The following is a 22,392-nucleotide window of genomic DNA, read 5'->3' as shown; positions in this document are numbered from 1 at the left end:
ACCTCCTCCTGTTTTCTATATATATAAATAACTTGAGGGCAAATGGTTTTGTTTGTTTCAGTCGAATCTGCCCCCCTTCATCGCCCCCAGGAGGAGAAAAAGAGGAGAATCCTTCTGTGCTGGCTGAGAACTGTTTCAGAGAACTGCTGGGTCGAGCAACGTATGGCAACATGAACCATGCTGTCCGACCAGTTTTTGCGTGAGTGAGAGAGATGTTTTGTTTTCTAAAGAGAAAAGTAACAGTCTCTGCAGGCGCACATTTAGGATTGCATGTAAACAGGCCAAAGTGCAGACTCCCTGGAATGCTTTTGGTCTCTCAGGAGGCACTTACAGTGTACCACCTTTTACATAGTGCTGGTGTGTTGAACCTCAGGCCCACAGACAAAATCTGGCCAGCCTGGGGTCTCAGTGTGGCCCTCTGGTGATGCCTAGATAACCGTGCCCCCTTTCCCCTGACCACTGGTCATTGGGTGGTTGTCAGGAGGTCGCCCCTGCTGCCTCCTGAATTCCTCAGGTAGCCAGAATCAACACGCAGACAATAGCGTTCTTTTCCAAGGCTCTATTTCCATTCAACCTAATGACGCTTACAGATGCTAATTGCTTGCTCCTATGAGTGAGACTTAAGAGAGCTGCCTACTCAGGGGTTCTAGTCTTAGGAATCAGTTGATCTCCATTTGGAGGGTCAGGCGGGAAACCTTTGAACTTATGAGCTAGGAGGAGAGAGTTCACCCCTTTCCCATGGGGCATCGGGGAGCCGCTGTTGCCGTCGCACCAAGCAGGCTGAGCGCCTCCTCTCAACACCCGCCATCTCCCGCTTGACACTGTGCCGGCGCCTAGCGTCCAGAAAGAGCGGTTGCGCCTCCCTCTCCCTGCTCTCCCCCCGGCTACACCTCTGAACAGCATGCAGGTTCCTTTCCCATGGTTTCTATTTCTTCCTCAGAATCAGAACTGCTTTGGGGCTCTCTGGGCTCTGATCCAACCCTGACAGTGGTTTACCTGCTTTTGTGAAGGTCTTTTCCCGTGTTAAAGGTTGAAATGCCTCCCTTATGGCTTAATTACTGGCAGTGAGAGCTTTAAGCTAAAATATGCTCATATTTTGGGCCCACCCCTTTGCCCTTGGCCCCACCCACCACTGGAATGCAGCCCCCAGAAGCTTCCCTGAAATGGAATTTAGCCCTCAGGTTGTAAGAGGTTCTACACTCCTGTGCTATGTGGTTGGATCCAAAGAACTGTGAGCAGACAGAAAATAGCTGCTAGCACTGTAACACAAACATTCATGCAATAGGTCCCATAGTGCAGCTCTCATATAGCAGCTCTCAGGCACAAAGTAAGAGCTTTAAGTTAAAATATGCTGGTATTTTTGGCCCCGCCGCTTTTGCTTTTGGCCCCATCCAACACTGGAATGCATGCAGCCCCCAAGAACTTCTCCAAAATTGAATTTGGCCCTTGGGCCTAAAGACATTGGACACCCCTGAAATAGAAGAGTAGTTGTCATCGTGAACTGGTGCTAGGCACTTATACCCAATCTTGTGAGTAGCTGTCCCAGCACAGCAGCTTAAGGATATAAGAGCCCTGCTGGATCAGACCCAGGGTCCATCAAGTCCAGCATTCTGTTCACACAGTGGCCAACCAGCTGCCCAAGGGAAGACCACAAGCAGGGCATGAGTGCAGCAGCACCCGCCCACCCCTGTTCCCCAGCAATGGGTGTTTCCCAGCTTGTAGGATGGGGTCATAAGATATTTATGTGCTCACCACTGACTTATTTTGCTCTCACCAAGGAAAAACGTAACATTCATTCCAATAATAATGAAAAAGGACATTTTGCAAGAGGTGTGTGGATTTTGATTTCATTGAATTTATTATATTATACCTTATTTTATTAGACATTTAGACCATCACAGACTCTGGGATCCCAATGAATTTGCTGTCTTCATTTTCAAAATCATCATGTATTCTATACAGGTGAGTGGGTTTTTTTTTTTTAACTCTAACTATGATTTAGTTGACTATGAAAAGTATCCAAGAGATGGCAGATGCTCTTGAATATGTGGCCACTTCTATATATAATAATCAGTCATAGCAAAATTCTACATTGTTCCTTTCCCTTATGAGAAAATATCAGGTACTTACACAAACACACGCTGAACTATAGAGATAGTTGCTATACTCCTTTTTCCCAGTCGGAGGAGACCAGCTGCCATTTTATTGGAATGGTATCCATGTACAATAGAGCCCCTGCCTAGGTTTAGAACGGCCTTCCCCAATGTGGTGCCCTCCAGATGTGCCAACTGCAACTGATGGTCAGTGCTGGCTGTGGATGATGGGAACTGTAGTCCAGCACATTCGGAGGGTGCTACGTTGGGGAAGGCTGCCTTGGACCCTAAGCCAGGGGTGTGGAACCATAAGTGAGTGGGCCCGAATTGGCCCTCATCAGGCTGTCCCTGGTTGGGATAAATGATGCCCACTGATGACATCGCCCCACCCATTTTGCCTGTATCCATACTGAGTCTGAGAGAGGGATGGAGAAAGGGGCTCGGCTGGCTGGCCAGGTTTCTGGCTTTGTGTGGCCCACACCATCCAAAAGGACTCGGCTGGCACTGGAAAGAGTGGCCACTTTCCCCAGTGCCAGCCAAGCCCCTGGCTTAATGCGGTGCACATCGTCCCTGTGGGGATGCCACGTGAAGCCATTTGGTTACTGCTGGGAACAGCACCCGCTGCACCCGGCACTAGTCGAGTCCCCCTCCACCCACATCCCACTGTTATCTCCTGTCTGAGATTGGGGATAAAAGCGGGGATTCCTTCAAGAGGTATCCCTCTAGGGGGTTGGGCTTGAAGGCAAAGCCCTCTCCCCTGAAAGAGGCCCCGTGGGCCAGACGCACAACCTCCATGGGCTCTTCATCCCTGCCCCAAGGAACAAATTATATTTTGAACGGATGCTTAACATCAACACCAAATCTCTTTTAGACACTTGGCTTTCTCCTCCACCCAAATCCCACAAGTTATGCATCGCTGCAGTATACAAGAGCCACTGTGAGCTTTCTCTGGAGAAGTGTCCAGAAGCTGCAGCCAGTACAGAATAGAGCAGCCTATCAAGGGAACGTTTTGTGCAAAGACGGGCATGATCAAGAAGGGAGGGACCTAACAGAAGCAGATGAGATTAAGAAGAGGTGCAAAGAATACACAGAAAAACTATACAGGAAAGATCTGAATGTCCCTGATAGCCATGATAGTGCGGTCACTGAACTTGAGCCAGACATCCTAGAGAGTGAAGTCAAGTGGGCCTTAGGAAGCATTAGTAACAACAAAGCTAGCGGAGATGACAGTATTCCAGCTGAGCTATTTAAAATCCTAAAAGATGATGCTGTTAAAGTGCTGCACTCAATATGCCAACAAACTTGGAACACCCAAGAGTGGCCACAAGCCTGGAAAAGGTCAGTTTACATTCCAATCCCAAAGAAGGGCAATGCCAAAGAGTGTTCAAACCACCGTACAATTGCGCTCATTTCACATGCCAGCAAAGTTATGCTCAAAATCCTACAAGCTAGGCTTCAGCAGCATGTGAACCTAGAACTACCAGAAGTACAAGCTCGGTTTCAAAGAGGCAGAGGAACTAGAGATCAAATCACCAACATTCGCTGCATCATGGAGAAAGCAAGAGAATTCCAGAAAAACGTCTATTTCTGCTTCATTGACTATGCTAAAGCCTTTGATTGTGTGGATCACAACGAACTGTGACAAATTCTGAAACAGCTGGGAGTACCAGACCACCTTACCTGTCTCCTGAGAAACCTGTACGAGGGTCAAGAAGCAACAGTAAGAACCGGACATGGAACAACCGATTGGTTCAAAATTGGGAAAGGAATACGACAAGGCTGTATACTGTCACCCTGCTTATTTAATTTATATGCAGAGTACATCATGAAAAACGCTGGGTTGGATGAATCACAGGTCAGAATTAAGACTGCCGGGAGAATGATCAACAACCTCAGATACGCAGACGATACCACCCTAATGGCAGAAAGTCAAGAGGATCTAAAGAGCCCCTTGTTGAGGGTGAAAGTGGAGAGTGCAAAAGCTGGTTTGAAACTCAACATTAAAAAAACTAAGATCATGGCATCTGGCCCCATCACTTCTTAGCATATAGAAGGGGAAGAAATGGAAGCGGTGACAGATTTTATTTTCTTGGGCTCCAAGATCACTGCAGACGGTGACTGTAGCCACGAAATTAAAAGACGCTTGCTCCTTGGGAGGAAAGCTATGGCAAACCTAGACAGCATAGTAAGAAGCAGAGACATCACTTTGCCGACAAAGGTTCGTATAATCAAAGCTATGGTTTTCCCAGCAGCAACATATGGCTGTGAGAGCTGGACTGTCTATAAGGAAGGCTGAGCGCTGAAGAATTGATGCTTTCGAACTGTGGTGCTAGAGAAGACTCTTACGAGTCCCCTGGACTGCAAGGAGGTCAAATCAGTCAATCCTAAAGGAAATCAACCCTGACTGCTCATTGGAAGGACAGATCCTGAAGCTGAAGCTCAAATCTTTTGGCCACCTAATGCGAAGAGAAAACTCCCTGGAAAAGACCCTGATGCTGGGAAAGATTGAAGGCAAAAGGAGAAGGGGACAGCAGAGGATGAGATGGCTAGATAGCATCACCGATGCAATGCATATGAACTTGAGCACACTCCGGGAGAGAGTGCAGGACAGGAAGGCCTGGCGTGCTATGGTCCATGGGATCACAAAGAGTCGGACATGACTTAATGACTGAACAACAATGTCACAAGCAGTTAACAGCTATATAGACTACCTGAAAGATTTACACTGGTACCAATGAGCTTCTTGACATGAATAAAAGTTTTGGGTTTACTCTTTAAAACCCCAAATGGCCTGAGTCTAGAATACTTTATAGAAGGCCTCTTTCCATAGGATTCCGTACCCTCCCTAATGTCACATGGGGAGGTCTTGTTCTGGGGGCCAACTCCTCATGAAGCCAATTTTGCTGAATCCTCATGGCCCATTTTACTGAAGCTCATTGCCTCTGGTTATATCAAGCATTTTCAGCTGTACCATCCTCAATATTATATTAATATGGCAAAAAATGATATTAATCCTGGTGCACATTATACAGGCCCTACCAGAGAAGCAGGTGGGGGAAGAACTGTCTGCACAGCAGGAGTGTTTTTCTTAAACACCAACCCCTCTTCAGGCAGGTTGTAGGGGAAATGGGAAGTGGAGTGCTAAAAGAAGAGGGAGGGAGGGAGGGAGAACGAACACTTGGGATTAAAGACCAGCCAGTTTTCCATGACATTGTAGCTTTTAATTTACTGTGTAGCTTTTAATTAACAATGGAAACTAATAGGTATCCTTAATTTCTAGGCACAATATTCTCATCATGTCATACAGGAAATTCTGGCACATCTTGATGCTCGCAAGAGAGATTTCCCCCGAGTCCGAGCAGGTATCATTCAGGCCCTTTTGCAAGCAGTTGCCATTGCTGCAAAGGGTTCCATAGGTGAGTTACATGTAATTAAAGATTCTCAGCAGGATCGGATGTTATTTCCCAGATTTAGCCTATCTGATATGCCTGCTCCGCTTCTGACATCCCCATAGATCCACGTGGGAAGGGAAAGTGTGAATACAATGCTGTGATGGCTGCTGAACCCAGATTTTTTTTGGTGGAAATCAAGCACATTTGGCCTACGCACACAAACGTAGGTTGTATTTGTATGTTCCGTCATCACATAGACATGCAGGGATGTTAGGGGTGAAGTGGGCACACCACATGAATGGAAAGGGCAGTTGTACACCTGCTCCTTTCCACAGGATGGGCCGATTCAGGAAAGAAGTATGGTCCAAGCTGGCTGTCTCACTCTCTAACATAGGATTTTTTTTTCATTTGTTCCTGTTTCACATGCAAAATGAAAGTGCATTATTAAATGGTTTTCTTCCTAGGAATGATGTGAAAGTGTTCTAAAACAGTCTCCCATACTTAAAAGTAAGGGTGAGGTGAATATCCAATGTAGTAGACCAGCCTTTCCAGATGTTTTGGATTCCAATTCCCATTAACCCCAGCCACCATGGCTAATTATTAGGAATGCTGGGTGTTGTAGTCCAAAATATGTGGAGGGCACCAGGTAGGGGCAGGTTGCAGTAGAGCAATTAGATATTGGAAATGGTGGGAAAAGGTACTAATGAAAAATTTCAACTACAGTTGATCCCAGATCCTCTGTTTGCTTTCTTAATTGTGTAAACACTAGAACTTGCTCTTTTTGTCAACAACTGCAAGACAAATAGCTGCAAAATATTAGAAGGCACAATTAAGATGTAAGAAAACAGTGGCTTAGAAAAATTGGGAGATACTCAACTTGGCCAAATGAACAGCATATCAGAGGCCTCATGTCAAGTATTACTTAGATGACTTCTATCCCAGACTTTGATTATTAGAAGTTGTTCTAATTATTTTGATAATATTAATTCTCGTTTTTATGTTTTCTTATTGTATGTGTGTTGTTAATAATGAAGACCAAAATTCTGCATTTATTCGTATTTGTTAAATAAGTGTCTTTCTAGATTAAAAAAGGGATGCAGTGAGTGAATATCTATGATTTTCTGCTCCCAAAGTGAAAATCGTAGATTTACTGTTGCAGAAAATGCACACTGAACAACCAACAGGTTTGCAAAAGTATGATCAGATTTTTTTAAAAAAGAAGAAGAAAAGAAACACCCATGGACTCATTGCAAAGTTAAGCCAGTTACAATGCAATTGAGCCAATTTGCCTGCTCGAGCTTTTGAAATGAGAACAGGCACAAATAGCTGGTTGGTGCTTCCAACCGGGAGCAAACAATGAGCAATATCTGTGTGATAGCTGGTCAGCACTGTGGGGGACATTAACAACAGCATAAATTGCATAGCCACAAAAATTATTGTGAGCACATGATGCCATTGTTCAGAAAGGCACAAAGGCTCACAAGGGGAAAATTGAATGTTTTGGTCATTCCTAATTTAAAGTTGTAACAGAATGCTGATCTGATCAACGTTGCCAGGACTGTTAGACTGTTTTAGGGTTTTTTAAGCCCAGGAATCTTGGAGGCGGCAGCGTCAGGACTGGATGATAGATGTTTCATAACAAGACAGGAAAAGGTTGATTAAGGAGAAAGCCAAGAGCTGTGTGTGCTCTTCAGAGGCTGGCAGGAAAACTGCATGTGCTGGTGCTATTTATCAGAGCCTGTCTTCTAGCTTTGGAGGTCCAAAGTGAATGTGAAGGGAAAAACAGGTACTCCGTTAAGGAAAAAGAAAGTTGATGGATGAATCTCAACAAACTTAACTGAAGCATCTATGATAGCTTTAGAAAGCTAGAGACATAAATAAGATGCCTCCATTCTTTGACAGTGGCAACCAAAAATAGACCTTCAGCATAATGACAATCTACTTATGTATGTTTTAATTTTGTAAACGTATACTGCCTATTTTTCAAACGCAGATTACAATAAGAAAATATATATAAACCATACAACAATAATACATGAAATAACAATCATAATAAAACAAAATTCAACATAGCAGCCTAAAAAATCCCAGCAAACAGCAAAAGCAGCAGTCTATAAAATAATAAAAAAATAATATAAAACCACAATCAATATGAAAAAGGCAAAACAGGAACAGGATAATACATCCATACAGGAAAAACAATTACTCAGCTAAAAAGTTTCCTTTAAATAAGCAGGTTGTTTAATAAGTAGAATCAAGTGTTTGGAGAGTAAGTCTCCAGTTTGGGGGCCTCAACGTCTGGATGGAAGAAGCACCAGTTCGTTTCCTTCCTGGTGGGCAAGTAATTCTGATGTGACTCTTTCCCATGCCACAGTTCCCTTCCAGCCTGGGGACTTTTGTGTGGGAACGATCCATGATTTGCTTCCACCCAGACGTTCCAGATGAGCTTGGGACCTGGCCATAAATTAGCAGCTCCCTTATCACTTGAGTAAGCATACACATCCCAGTGAACGTATGAATCACAGTGTGTCAACTGGACCGTTTAGAAGACTGAGGCTGGATCTACACTTACTGCCTTTTTTCACTTCCAATGAGGTTTCACCACCCACCTTTCACACTACACAGTACCCGCCTCGAATTGGAACCGGAATTTCCCACTTCCATGCTCCCGCTTTCAGTACCCTGATATCCCGGTATTTCCCCTTAATGTGCTCTGATTTTCCGTCTTCGCTACCGTATCCAGTCATAGTCCCCTCCCCTGTCTGTCCATATACAGCGGTGTTGGTATTTCCCTCCTGTCCAGTCTCAGCTCTCGACGGCCCCATGTCTTCTTCCAGCTACTGATCGCATAGCTTCCTCAGCAGCCCCCATTTCCTCAGCAACAAGCAAAGGGCTGGATATGCAAATGCTTTTCTGATCTCGGAAGCTAAGTGGGGTCGGCCCCGGTCAGTAGTTGGATGGGCAACTGCCTGGGAATCAGGCCTCCTGCACTGAGCAGGGGGTTATTCTATCCCTTCAAATGAGATTAAGTTTTACCCCCTCCTATCCCCCGCTCCGGATGTGTGTGTTTTTAATTAAGATGTTATCCTCGCAGAATCGGGGCTTCTGTGTGATTTTTTTTTCCTAATTCAGGCATGATCTTCGAAGATTTGAAGTTGTGAAGCTACTAGCCAGGCCCCCACGGTAGCCGTTATATGACTAGCTACGTCCTCCACAGGAGCCATCTTGTGGTGGTGCCCACAGTAGTTTCTCACTAGTTTTTCAGTTGTGAAGCTTCACAACTTTGAATCTTCGAAGATCATGCCTGAGTTAGAAAAAAAAAATCACAGGGAAGCCCCGATTCTACGAGGATAATGCCTTAATTAAAAAAAAAAAAAAAAACATCGGGAGCGGGGGATAGGAGGGGGTAAAACTTAGTCTCATTTGAAGGGATAGAACAACCCTCTGCTCAGTGCAGGAAGCCTGATTCCCAGGCGGTCGCCCATCCAACTACTGACCAGGGCTGACCCTGCTTAGCATCTAAGATCAGACAAGCGCGCTCAGGAAAACAGCACAGCGCTCGAGTGTGAACTAAGCTCGCACATTCGATGAAGCACTGCAATGGGGAAAATGGGTGAGTGTGAATAATCACGTTTTAATGCGAGAGCGTTTAACCTGATGGGACACCGAATTCATTGCGATGACGGCGCAATTTAGATCAGCCCTGACTCTCCCATTGGCTGTTCACATGAGTCTCTCTCTCTCTCTCTCTCTCTCTCTCTCTTTCTCTTTCGCCTTAGACTAGTGTTTGCTGCTGCTGCTGCTGCTGCTGCTGCTTCTTCTTCTTCTTCTTCTTCTTCTTCTTCTTCTTCTTCTTCTTCTTCATCTTCTTGTTATCCCAAAGTTAAAGCCATTATTTTTGGTTTCTCCACAGGCCCAACAGTCTTAGAGGTGTTTAACACATTACTCAAGCATCTACGTTTCAGTGTCGACTTTGAATTGAGTGACAGGCGTAGCTCAGTGAGCAGTGCCAGTTTCAGTGCAAGCACCAAGGAAAACGATGAGAGAATTGTCCAGAATGCTATTATTCAAACAATTGGTGAGTCGTTTTAAGGAACTCTTGGCTATATAAAGTCTCTTACCGGGCATAGCAGGAGGTCCACAACGTTTTGTGGGATCTGTGGTCACATTTGGGAATTTGAGAAACTACTGTAGACACCACCACAAGATGGCTCCTGTGGAGGATGTAACTAGTCATATAATGGCTGCCATGGGGGCCTGGCTAGTCAAAAGGTGGTGGAAGGGAGAGAAGTGGCGAGGTAGAGGCTGGATGGGAGGGGGAAATGGAAAGAGTTGCTTCCTGGCCTGCTCAATCATCGTTGTGTGCACACTCTCTCTGTGAGTGTGTCTCTACTCCCAGCCTCTAGCCTCACTATTTCTTTCCCCAACCCCTTTCCTTGTTGTTTCTCTCCCTTTCCCATCCCTACCCTTCTTGTATCTCTGCCTTCCTATCCCCTAGCCATGCTCTTTCTCTCCCACTCACCCCTTTACCTTGCTGTTTCTCTCATCTCCTAGCTGTTATCCTTGCTCCCTCTCTCCCATCCATCCCTTTGCCTCACTGTTTCTCTCCCCTCCTAGCCTCTAGCCTTGCTCCTTCTCTCCCCTCTCCCCTTTTGCCTTGTTTTGTCTTCCTGCCCACTGAACAGCTAATCAGTGGCAGGTTCAGGAATAGGAAGGAGAACGCAGCGCCCTAACGTTTTCCCATTTTTTATTAAAGATATGTTTTTGAAGTGGGCAATAACTATAGAGCTGGGTGGGTGCCATTGAAGGTGCCTGTGGGCACCATGGCACCCATGGGCGCTGCAGCCCCAAGGGTATACAATCCCCTTAATGACCCCTGCCTCCTTTCTGTTCTTTTGGGATACCTAGGGACACAGAACATTCCCAGTACGCTATGTGAATTAGTTAATGGAAGCCAAAATTTCAACTGGCTCCATGGTGGAAATGACTGTAGGTACCACTTAAAGGGTGGCATGAGAAAAATATGGGAATTGCTTATAAGGGAGAAAGTATGCAGATTAAGGCTGCTTTGCACTCTAACTTCAAGGATGATTTCTTGGGGAGATGCTTCCTATTTCTGGTATATGTCGAATCTAAAAAGGGAATGTGTAAAAGGCCTGCTGGATTCAATCCTGTGTTTGTATATTGTGATTTTTAATATATTGTGTGTGATGCTTTCAATGAATTTGATATCTGGTGACCCTGGTAAGAGAACACATGAGTGAAAACTGGTGAATGTTTGAAATTAGTAGTAACCATAGGGGTACACAACCTATTTTTGGTCCTAAGGGCCACATTGGGCTTTAGTGGCATGGAAGCAGCAATGCCAGCTTTTGTGGGGTTGCCAGAGGGAGAAGTCCAGCTCAGAGGAGGACTTAAAGGGGTGGAGACTTCATCCAGCAACCCAACATCTACTACTCCGGGACCTTCCAAGCCCTAGGATGTGGCTTTCCCATACTCCTTGGACTCAGAGGGCACCCCTCTGATGCAGTCCTCCTGCCCCCATGCCACAGAACCCAGTGGCTGCAGAATTGGGCAATGGCCATTTAAGAAGCAGACAGCTTCTCAGAGGGGATGGAGTTAACAGCAGGTCCAGACCTGCCAGGCTCTTTAAGGCTTCAGATGGCCTCTGCATGTTGCTGAGACAACTGTTTTTCTTGAGTGAGTCCCAACCAATACCTGCCACAGTGATCTGTCCATGGTCCTGACAGGACTGGCCAGATCACCTCTGGTAACAATGCCTTGAGTGCCATTTTCTTGGTAGGAAGGTAGAGGAGAAATCAATCAAATAAATAAACAAACAAACAAACGGCTCCATCCAATAGGACAGGACAGGGTGGCAGGTCTGTTGGATAAGGCCTTGCCTCATTGGATGTGATCCTACTTTACACAGAGGTGATCCGGCCCTGATTTAATGTTTTAAGAGGAATCTCCAAAAATGTTACATATAGAGTTTAAAAATAAAGTTGGTGAAATATATAGTTTTCAATATGTTTGGTTTTAGGTCCAGTGAGAAAAGAGAGCTTGGAGAAAAAATGATCCAGCATTGTTCCTTTTTTTTCTCCTCTGTATTTTTTTTCCTGGTTGTATATAGGATTCTTTGGAAGCAACCTGCCAGACTATCATCGCTCTGAGATTATGATGTTCATTATGGGAAAAGTACCAGTTCTGGGGGCAACTTCACATACACTGGACACCAGCCAGTTTGGGTTTGTTCAGATTATTCCATACTTTGGACTTCAAATGGTAATTTTTCTTTTCCTGAAATGGGCAGAAAAACGGATGAGTTCCTGAGTACTCTGAGTGGAAGAGAGAAGGCTTTCTTATCCCCTGCTCACCCCTTCAGCCACCTTCTCTCCCTAAAAGCCCCCTCTAGAGGGTTAGGGGACCCTCCTGAACTGCATGGGCTGAGGCACAGGGAGAATTGGGCAGAAGGTCTTTGCATGAGCAGAATTCCACTCTTATTCCCCTTGTTCTGATTCCCATAGGTCAAATGTATAGCCACATATATCCATAGGCAGTTAGCAATTTAACCTGCCCAAAAAACAAAACAAAACAAATGGGAGAGAAATATAATTGTATTCTATGGGCAGTATCCAATGTTGCCTGAGTGCCAGTGGGACCCACTGCTGGCACAATAGGAAGCAGTGCTTCCTAAAGCAACCGGAAATGAGCTGAAACACTTGTTTCCGTAACAGGACAGCGGAGATCCCAGAAGTCATGTTTCAGCTCATTTCCAGTTGCTTTAGGAAGCACTAGCTTTAGGAAGAACCAGAAGGGAGCTCCGCTGACCTTTTCTGGAAATGAGTGTTTCAGCTCGTTTCCAGTTGCTTTAGGAAGCAGCGGAAGGGAGTTCCACTAACCTGTTCCGGAAATACATTTTTCAGCTTGTTTCCAGTTGCTTTAGGAAGCGCCAGAAGGGAGCTCTGCTGACCTGTCCCATTCCAGAAATGAGCATTTTGGCTCATTTCCAGGCTTGCTCTAAAACTCCTTGTTGCGCTGACAGTGGGTTTCACTGACGAAACACAAGCAGCGGATGTGCAGGGGCACCATTGGATACTGCCCTACTGTGCTGCGCTAAATCAGGTTTGTGAAGAGCTGCTTCTCTAGTCGCCTATGGTCAGTAAGGATCTCCACCTTGGAGATTCTTACCACCCATAGGTGACTAGCCATTATTTCCATCAGCTGTGTGTTATGTCTTCCCAGTCTGACTGGTATTTGCAGTTAGCTGTTAGGAAATGTTCACCGGTGTCTCCTGAGGGACATTTTAATTATAGAATAAGAATGCCCTGGGTTTTTTACAGCACTATCAAAATATCAATTCTCTTGCTTTTATGGTTAAACTTGATGACCCCTTTGACCCCTTCCAGTCCTGTGTTCCTATGTTAAGCTTTCGGATCACTTAACAAATTAATTTGCCTCCGCAACAATTCATGAGGGAGTTGTCTGTCTACAGAATGGGGCCTAGCAACCTTCTGAGGTTGACTAGAAGAGCTTCAGCTTTCCGGAAAAATAAAGCTCTCTGGCTAATGTTGCAGGTGTCTGCTTGCTGTGGGTTTCGGAGAAATACCACTTTTCTCAGAGAACACTAGCATCGATAGATGCGCTTCTGATAAAACAGCTGAATAATTCAGAATTGCTCAGCTTCATGCTGTGCTAATCGATTTTCAGATCAAGAGACAAAGCCACGCTGAGGAAAATTACAGCAAACTTCAGTCATTTGGGATTTTTTTCTGTTCTAATGATATAAAATGAAACCAGCAAGATACCATTACCAGAGGGCGGGGGGATTTATTCCTCTCTACATTCAAATTATCAATAGTGATAATTTATTCATTGCATTTCTGAGGAAAGTACTAGAATCCTGTGGTTCTTTCTTTTCAGGTTTAATTGGGGCACCATAACGTTCTAAGTTCTTTATTGGCCCAGTTATCCTTTGTACCATGTACATAGGAGTACGCCCTTGTACAAGCCATTAGCCATGATGACTGAAGATTATCTCCACATTCAGAGGAACTATAGCGCTGAATATCGGATGCTTGGGACAAACCACAGGGAAAGACTGTTGGTCTCATTTCCTGGCTATATGCTTCCTGGAGGCATTTGGCTGCCCACTGCTGGAAACAGGATGCTGAGTGAGGTGGACCCTTGAGATGAATTAATTTGGACCAAAAAATAATAATCTCCTGGTTCCATATTTACAATTATTAACATGGATGCACTGTACCATAAGCATGCATTGAAAGGGGTGGAGAAGGTAGACCTCTTCAAGTACTTGAAAGGTTGTCACAGAGAGGAAGGCCAGGATCTCTTCTCGATCATTCCAGAGTGCAGGACACGGAATAATGGGCTCCAGTTACAGGAAGCCAGATTCCAGCTGAACATCAGGAAAAACTTCCTGACTGTTAGAGCAATACGATAATGGAACCAATTACTTCAGGAGGTGGTGGGCTCTCCCACACTGGAGGCATTCAAGACAAGGCTGGACAGCCATCTGTCAGGGATGCTTTGACTTGGATTCCTGCATTGAGCAGGGGGTTGGACGTAATGGTCTTATAGGCCCCTTCCAACCCTACTATTCTATGATTCTATGACCTTTTCGTAACTGTAATTGTAGATAAAACAAAGTAGTTAAACTGGATTAAGGCACAGCTAATCAATATTAACTGAGCTGCTGGTGCAGCAATTAAGGACAGGGGCTGTAATCTGGGGAAGTCCCTTGGCTGAAATTTCATACCAGACACAAATTTCCTGCAAACCACTATCTATAATCTCCTCCACCCCCTCATTTATAGTAGTGTAATAATACTAGCCTACCTTCCAAGGCTGTTGTAATGGTTACTGTGATAATGTTTGTGAATATTCAAAAGCTTCCTTTTGAATATTTAAGTTCTGCCCGCAGATGTCTCTGAGACTTGTAATTCCAGGCTTGGAAATAAGAGTCTTGGGAGCTTGTAATGTGTGTTTCAAATCTGACGCAAGCATTCCCTGCATGGAATTCTTCTCCAGGTCAAATTTTAACCTGAACCTGAACAAAATTTTTCTGCTACCCCTCCCAGCCAGCCTCGAACCTTCTTTCCTGCTATCCACTAATTCCCCATGTTCGCTCCTGTTTCTTTCTCACTGACTTCACCAGCTGCTGCTAGAAATGGGTGGAAAGGAAGTGAGGGTGTATTGGAGAACTGATGAGAAGGGGAAAAGAAGCTTGTGGGGAAGGGAGGTTCACAACCGTGGTGGAGAATCAGGTCAATCCAGATGCAGATTGACTTGGAAAGAAACTATTTCCTGTTGTGGAGGGGAAATAACTCCACTGGTTTCCAAGCCCCTCCCATTCAAGACAGGGAACAGGGGAGCTCACTTATCCAAGTAATTGTTTATTTAATTGTTTGTTTTTGTGTTTTCTGAAACCATGAGAAACATCGATTCAAATTCACTTGGGCTTTTTCTACAATTGCCTTTAGGGATTTGGGAACAAGGCGAATTCAGATTATGTTGCTGAGATCATTATTGATGGTAAGGCTTCTTGTCGTGGAGGAAACAGATTTTTCTTAGGGGGAAAATGCCTTTTTACAGTACAGTCAACAGACAGAACAGCCACTTCTTTAAACTTTAAATAAAAGAAAAGGTGAGTGGCATTTTCCACAAGCCCAGGTTTGCAGATAGCTTCTCGGTTGTTTACCTGTGATGAATGAAAATTGCCTGCAGACACATAGCAGAGAAGCTACTGTACATAAGAAAAGAGTTGGTTCTTTTCTTCCTTGTTTCTGTTGATGCGCCATCAGCAGCTAGCCAGCTACACAGGAATTTGCCCTGCTAATAAAACGTCTGTGAGCCATTAACTTGCACCCTTAAACCTTACATTCAGGATGGGGAACATGTGGCCCTCCAGATGTGTTGACCTACAACTCCCATCATCCCTCATGATTAGCCATGCTGGCTAGGGCTGATGGGAGTTGTAGTACCACAGCATCTAGAGGCGCACACATTCTCCAGGAGCGTTTGGACTAGAGCTAGGGAGATCTGGCTTCAAAACCCTTCTTGGCCATGAAGACAGATCTTGCGCCAGTCACAATCTCTCAGCCTAATCTACCTCAAAACAACCTTGTGAGGTTAAAATGGGCAGAGGGTAGGGATGTATGTGAAATTCATTTCAGTTGGTTTTTATCAGGATTTACCCTATTCACACCTTCTGGATGGATTTGCGGACTGAAGTCCTTGCAGTGTGATTCGCGGACCCCCAAAAAAGCATTAGACGGCATGCATCCGTTTGAAAAAATGTGCATGAAAAAAATCTGTACTTTTGAAAAATGTGCACAAATGTGCTTTAATCAATGGGAGAACAATGTGTACATTTCAAAGATGCCTATAGTTGATGCATACGTCTAGGGATGGCGGAGAATTCAGCCACGGGTTCCAGTGAGTTCCGTGGTGGAATGGCCTCCTGCCCCCCACCCCCCTGCGGAATCCCCCCGGGATGGTCCTTACCTGGGGTAGATTCGGCGGAGGAGGCGGCAGCTCCGGTGGCGGCGGCTGGTCTCCTGGCTGCTTCTGCCGCCATTGCCGTCTTTGGACCGTGATAGGCTACCCTAAAAAGAAAAAAAATGCAGCATACGCAAATGGCAGCTACGGCGGCCGCCATTTGCGTTCCCTATTTTTCACCGATTTATCTTACGTAAATATTTACGTAAGATAAAACGGCGGAAAAAAAGGGGAATGCAAATAGCGTAGTGGACACTATTTGCGTTCCTTTATTTTTCGCCGTTGTAGCCTACGTAAATATTTAACGGTTTTCTGGCTGGACGCAAATGGCCGCTACGGCGGCCGCCATTTCCGTCCGCACCAGGCTGTCCGCGGCCGGAAATCCGAAGATTCGACAGGAGCCGGCCGTCGAGGATTCCGGGGGGGAGGACCGAATCGCCTCCCCCCCCCCCGTCGAGGATTCCGCGGGGAGGGACGGAGCAAAGGTAAGTGAGTTTCGTACATCCCTACGTACTCTGGAAAAAGCATGCATGGAAATTTGCATGGATATTCATGCAAAAAGAAAAAAAACAAAGCTCACAATCTGATATGGACTTGAGTTGGGACGAGCTTTGAGGTGGAATTCAGAGAACTTCACCACGCACATCCCTAGCTGAGAGAGAACCTTGAGTTCCCTGGAGGAAAGGATGAAAATCTAAGAAATAACTATAGAACTACAGTTCTATATTTGGGTTGACTTCTTTTGCGGGCCATTGAATAAGAATGGTTGTGGAATCTGGCTTTTGGTTGTGGAATCTGGCTGAATGATTTCTTTGATAGCTACTGCTTACCTTCTCTTCGATACCAACCAGGTGACTACAGGATACAGTGCCAAGACCATTGCTGCTGCTCTACCTGCTCCTTTTCTGGATCCTTTGCTGTCTCCTTCACTCATGGATGATTCTGAACTAAGACAGCTGGTCCTGGAAATTCTGCATAACCTTATTGATCGGCATGACAACAGAGCAAAGCTCAGAGGGATACGGTTGGTGTCTGAGTTTGATGGGGCCTCAGCTGAGGCCTAATACAACAATAGTTCACACCAGTGTGTTATAGAGATGTCTAGATACTTAAATAGGTGACATGCACAAGAAGATCAATCTTATCTCTGCCAAAGCTCCTGCTAGCAATGTTTCTTCCACAACTGGTGCATATTAAGCCACACCCATATATGGGCAGGCCTTGGAGGACACTACTGAGGACCAGAGCACATTCTACCGTGAATTTTTGTACCACCCTGTTTCCCTTTCCCCCCTCCTGTCTTCTCTCTCCAGGTAAAGGGAAGGGCCATAGCTTAGTAGCAAAGCACTTGTTTTGCATGCAAAAGAACCCAGGTTCAATCCCCAGGGCTGGGAAAGACTCCTGTCTGAGACCCTACAGAGTCACTGCCAGTCCTTGTATACAGTCCTGACCTAGATGGACCCTGACTTGATAGAAGGCAGCTTCCTATATTCCTAAAGAGGTGGAGATGGGCCGAATTCAGGCATGTCGGATTTGTGGGACTGGGGTTGTTCCAAAATGGATACCTACTGGACTCTTAGAAACCTTTAAGCCCTACTTTAAGGGTGCCAAACCTCAGGCCTGCAGATCAAATCAGGCCTTTCCCCTGACCCCATCTGATGGTTTCCTGGTTTGGGGTGGTTTCCTGGTGGTTCTTGGAGAGCTTCTGCCAGACAGAGTACACAATATTAGGCTAGATAGACCAATAACCTGACTCATTATAATGCAGCTTCACAGACTTCATGCATAAGAGCTGCTATAAAACCTGTACTATGGGACTATTGGCCTAATGTTTGTGTTATGACGCTAGCAGCTATTTTCTTCCCACTCACACTTCTTTGGATCCAACCGCATAGCACAGGAGTGTAGAACCTCCTTCAGCCAGAGGGCCAAATTGCATTTCAGAGAAGCTTTTATCGGCTGGATTCCAGTGGTGGGCGGGGCCAAAGGCAAAGGGGGTGTGGCCAAAAATTCCAGCATACTTTAGTTTAAAGTTCCTATTGACAGTAACTAAGCCATAGGAGAGGCATTTCAACCTTTTAGGGTACAATCCTGTGCATATTCAGACAGGAAAAAAACTACTAAAACTCCCAGCAGCCCTGGGAACCCAGCATCCCAGGAATGCTGGGAATTAAATAACTTTTTTTCTGTCTAGACATGCATAGGATTGCACCCTTAGAATGGGGAAAAACTGTATAAAAGTCGGGAAACCACGGAATGATTGATGGTTGGGGGAAAGGAGGTAAGGCCGGGGGAAGGGAGCATGGCTATCTGGGGAGGGCCAGATTGGGCATCAGAGGGCCAAATTGGGCACCCAAGTGGGCCAGATATGGCTCCCAGGGCTGTGGTGATGCACCTCTTCTAAATAAGTAGAAGGCGGATAAGGGGAGACATGATTTGTTGTTGTTCAGTCGTTAAGTCAAGTCCGACTCTTCGTGACCCCATGGGGAGACATGACAGAGGTCTACAAAACTATGCATGGTGTCAAGAATGTGGATAAGGGGACATTTTTCTCCCTCTCTCAAAATACTAGAACCTAATGGAGTCATTCCATGAAGATGATTGGTGGGAGATTCAGGAGAGATAAAAGGAAGTACTTCTTCACATAGCACATAGTTAAACTATAGAATTTGCTACCACAAGTTGTAGTGATGTCCACCAATATGGATGGCTTTAAAATGGGGTTGGACAAATTCCTGGAGGAAAAGGCTATCGGTGGCTACTAGTCTTGAAAGCTATGTGCTACCTCCAGTACCAGAGGCAGTGAGCCTATGTACACCAGTTGCTGGAGAACATGGGCGGGAGGGTGCTGTTGTGCTTGTGTCCTGCTTGTGAGTTCCTGGCCGACAGCTGGTTGTCCACTGTGTGAACAGAATGCTGGACTAGATGGACCTTGGTCTGATCCAGCATGGCTCTTCTTATGTTCTTATAAGTAGATGTGATGTGCCACGCTCTGTATACAGAACCTTTCCATATCTAGCTTACCTATTGAAAAGGGGCAATTAATTATGTATAAGGCGCACATCTCCTTTAACAAAGCTGTGTTCTGGCTGTAATCAGTAGATGCCATTCAGCCCATGCACCTTTCTACTGTGTGCCATGTTTCTGTTTCCCAGTAGAGAAGAAAAATTTACAAGAATGTAACAATTGAACGTTCCAGTTGATTTTGTTTTCCCGCTGTATTGCTCTGAATGTTAAGTAGCTCTTCCAAATGGCTCCTGGTTTAATTAAGCTTGTAATTATATTTTTGTTTTGTGCAAAACGGGTTTGTGCAAAACATAAAATGGAATATTCCTGCACTAAGTCATAATTACTTATGATTCCATCTTTTTAAAATAGAAAGTCAGTTGTCGTTATTAAACGTGGGTGTAATTAAAATGGAAATTGCTTCAAAAATGTCTGAATAGATTAAATATATTTCACACTGTGCTTCCCACTCCCACCCCCTGAGAAGCAGCTTGTTTACCAATTATAATTATTAATGCTGCTTTAAGAAACTAAAGGACTGGTTTGTTTATCTGTGCGCAGAATAATACCTGATGTTTCAGATCTAAAGATAAAACGAGACAAAATTTCAAGGCAAGATGCGAACTTCATCAAAAAGGTAATAGCACCATGTGTAGCTAACACGTTACTGATAGAAAGGAAGTGCACAAGTAACTGGGCAAGAGCTACAGGGGAGGGTCCCACAGGTGGAGCCCATGTTTTGCATGCAGGAAGTCCCAAGTAGGGATGGCCAAACTCACCCGCTGTTGCCTCACACACCGCTCACCGGACCCCCGTCAGCCACTTGACCCTGCTTGGTGTATGGTGCAAGCCGGTGGACAGTCCACAGGCAAGCAGCAGCCAGCATCCCACTTACCTGCAAGCTGCCATTTTGCAGAAAACCGTGGCTAAGCCTTTTACATAAATAGTCATTTTGTGCAAAATGGCAGCCATCAATTGTGCCATTTATGCAAAATTGCAGGCATAAATAGTATAATTTTCTGCAAAATGGCAGCTCATGGCTAAGCAGAGATCCCCAACTTGCCCAACTCGGTGCACACCCAGTCGGACAAGCACAGGGGTCCACAGACTGCCATCTGGGGGGCCAAGCGGGAGGATGTCCACCAGACTCCACCCCCTTCCCGGATGTCTGCAACATCCCTAGTCCCAAGTTCAATCTTTGCCAACTCCTTTAAAAATTATCTCTAGTAACAGAGCTGGAAAGATCTCTGCTTGAGTTACTGGAGAGCTACTGTCAATCAGAGTACACAACACTGGGCTAGACAGACCAATAATCTTACTCCATATAATGCAGCTTTGTGTACTCATGACGTAGAGGGCAACCTCCTTGTGTTCCAGTATTCCCAGTGCTTTAATTATCTAGGCTTGGTTGGAGCCTAAGGACAATGCAAAGACCTCAAGTGGAACATCAGAACTTTTCTGGCCTTCCCTCTACTTGACAGCCTCTCGTGCACCCTGAATAGCCACACTTAAAGATTAGGGGACCCTTTGGAGTGGCATCCAGTGCAATCCAGGGGGCTGCAGAAAGATCAAAGCCCCTGTAAGAGTTGCTTTTGAGACATGCACAGGGGCGATGGGCGTTTCGGCCTGAGGGTGCAATCCACAACTCAGCTGTGCTGTGCTGATGTCCCTTTCTTCAGAGACTTTGGCCTTCTCCATGTCTGATGATTATTGCAGCGACAGAGGAGGCATAGTGAACCTAATTACAATGTCATCATAAAAAGTGAGAAGGTTCACCTGCAGTCGATTATTGCTATTACATATCCCAAGAAGGATACTAAATGACAATATGTATGCTATAGCTTTAGTAGTGCAGTATATAGGGATGTCCGCAGAATCCGCCATGGACTCCAGTGAGGCCGAATTCCAGTGAATTCAGCCCCCCAAAGTCCGCGGCGGAAATAGCGCACTTACCTGTGCTTCTCCGGACCCAATATCCCCCCCTGGCCAGTTCCGTTCCGCTGTCTGTGAGGAACCCGGAAGTAAGTGATGGGATGCAAATGGCGTCCGCTATGCCATTTGCGTCCCCGTTTTTCCTCGCGATAGGCTACGCATCTCTATTTACGTAGATACTTTTGTAGCCTATCACATGAAAAAACAGGGACGCAAACAGCATAGCGGACACCATTTGTGTCCGAAGAGCATTGTTCCGCGCAGATAGGAGCTGGGATGGAGCCGGCCGGCGGTTCTGCAGAGTGAAGCCAGCCAGCTCGGATTCCAGTGGGGAGGAATGGATCACCTCCCCCTCATCAAAGATTCCGGGGGGAGAAATGGATCGCGTCCCCCCACCAGCAGACACCCCCCCCCAGACGCGAGATAAGGGGATTCGCACATCCCTAGTAGTATAGTGAATGTACATGCAATACTTTCATGTTTGGGGAGGGGCCATAGCTGGGGAGGATTTATAGCTCAGTGGTAGAGCACTTGCTTTTCACACAGAAGGTCCCAGGTTCAATCCCCAGCATCTCCAAGTAGGGCTAGGAAAGAATCCTGCCTGAAACCGCAAGCAGCCGCTGACTGTCAGCAAAGCTGGTTTAGATGAACCAATGGCCTAACTCAGTATTTTCCCAATTGCTGCTTACCAGGTCCAATAATCTATGTCAGTATGAAACTGTAACCTACTGTTTCTAAATGGTCCACTATTTTGAGATAAATCTCCTCCTTTCTGCCTTCTGTAGCATGGGCAACAACTGTACAGGCACGTCTACTTGGGCTGTAAGGAAGAAGACAACATCCAAAAGAACTTGGAGCTGCTGTACACAACTCTGGCTCTCATCACTATTGAGTTAGCCAATGAAGAAGTGGTCATTGACCTCATTAGAGTGGCTATTGCATTGCAGGTAGAGCTTTCAGAGAGCTTCTGAAATAAGTTTATTTAATTGTTTAAATATCTAGGCTTGGAGTGGAATGGCCATGCACAGACCTCAGACTGTATCCCATCGAATGAATCCATATTGTAAAAATGCTGATCTTGCAATGAGTGGGTTGCATCCAATGTTAGTCCAACATAGAGCAGATCCGTTGAAATGAATGGGACTTAAGTTCGACTGACATTGGATACAAACCAATTATTTATTTATTTTTGAACAATTACTTTTTTAATTGAAGGATATTGCAATCGTTAATGAAGACAACTTGCCCATGTTCCATCGTTGTAGCATGATGGCAGTGGTAGCAGCGTATCTCAACTTCCTAAGCCAGATGATTGCTGTTCCCGCTTTTTGCCAGCACGTTACTAAGGTACTGTATTTCTTCTGGATATTGCATGTGCATAATGCATTTGTATAAAAACAGACCTACAACTCAATTTTGGCCAAATCAAAACTCAAAGCAATATTTGCAAA

At 45.3% G+C, this 22,392-nt stretch overlaps 1 protein-coding gene across 5 annotated transcripts in view; it reads left to right on the top strand.

Annotated features, from left to right (window-relative positions):
• Nucleotides 1–22,392, top strand: part of EFR3A (EFR3 homolog A) — a 110,953-nt gene that overhangs the window by 66,909 nt on the left and 21,652 nt on the right. For all 5 annotated transcript variants that reach the window (XM_084848786.1, XM_084848789.1, XM_084848787.1 and 2 more), the window contains 10 exons: nucleotides 62–199; nucleotides 1,884–1,962; nucleotides 5,374–5,509; nucleotides 9,399–9,563; nucleotides 11,619–11,733; nucleotides 14,986–15,037; nucleotides 16,855–17,027; nucleotides 19,571–19,646; nucleotides 21,727–21,888; nucleotides 22,157–22,288. In XM_084848786.1, coding sequence (XP_084704912.1) covers nucleotides 62–199; nucleotides 1,884–1,962; nucleotides 5,374–5,509; nucleotides 9,399–9,563; nucleotides 11,619–11,733; nucleotides 14,986–15,037; nucleotides 16,855–17,027; nucleotides 19,571–19,646; nucleotides 21,727–21,888; nucleotides 22,157–22,288 — 1,228 coding nt within the window. The remainder of the gene's footprint in view (nucleotides 1–61; nucleotides 200–1,883; nucleotides 1,963–5,373; nucleotides 5,510–9,398; nucleotides 9,564–11,618; nucleotides 11,734–14,985; nucleotides 15,038–16,854; nucleotides 17,028–19,570; nucleotides 19,647–21,726; nucleotides 21,889–22,156; nucleotides 22,289–22,392) is intronic.

The sequence above is a fragment of the Heloderma suspectum genome, chromosome 4 (assembly GCF_057233095.1).
Source record: "Heloderma suspectum isolate Gila_16-S chromosome 4, 16-S_ref, whole genome shotgun sequence".
Classification (NCBI taxonomy): domain Eukaryota; kingdom Metazoa; phylum Chordata; class Lepidosauria; order Squamata; family Helodermatidae; genus Heloderma; species Heloderma suspectum.
This window is presented reverse-complemented; position numbering and strand designations above follow the sequence as displayed.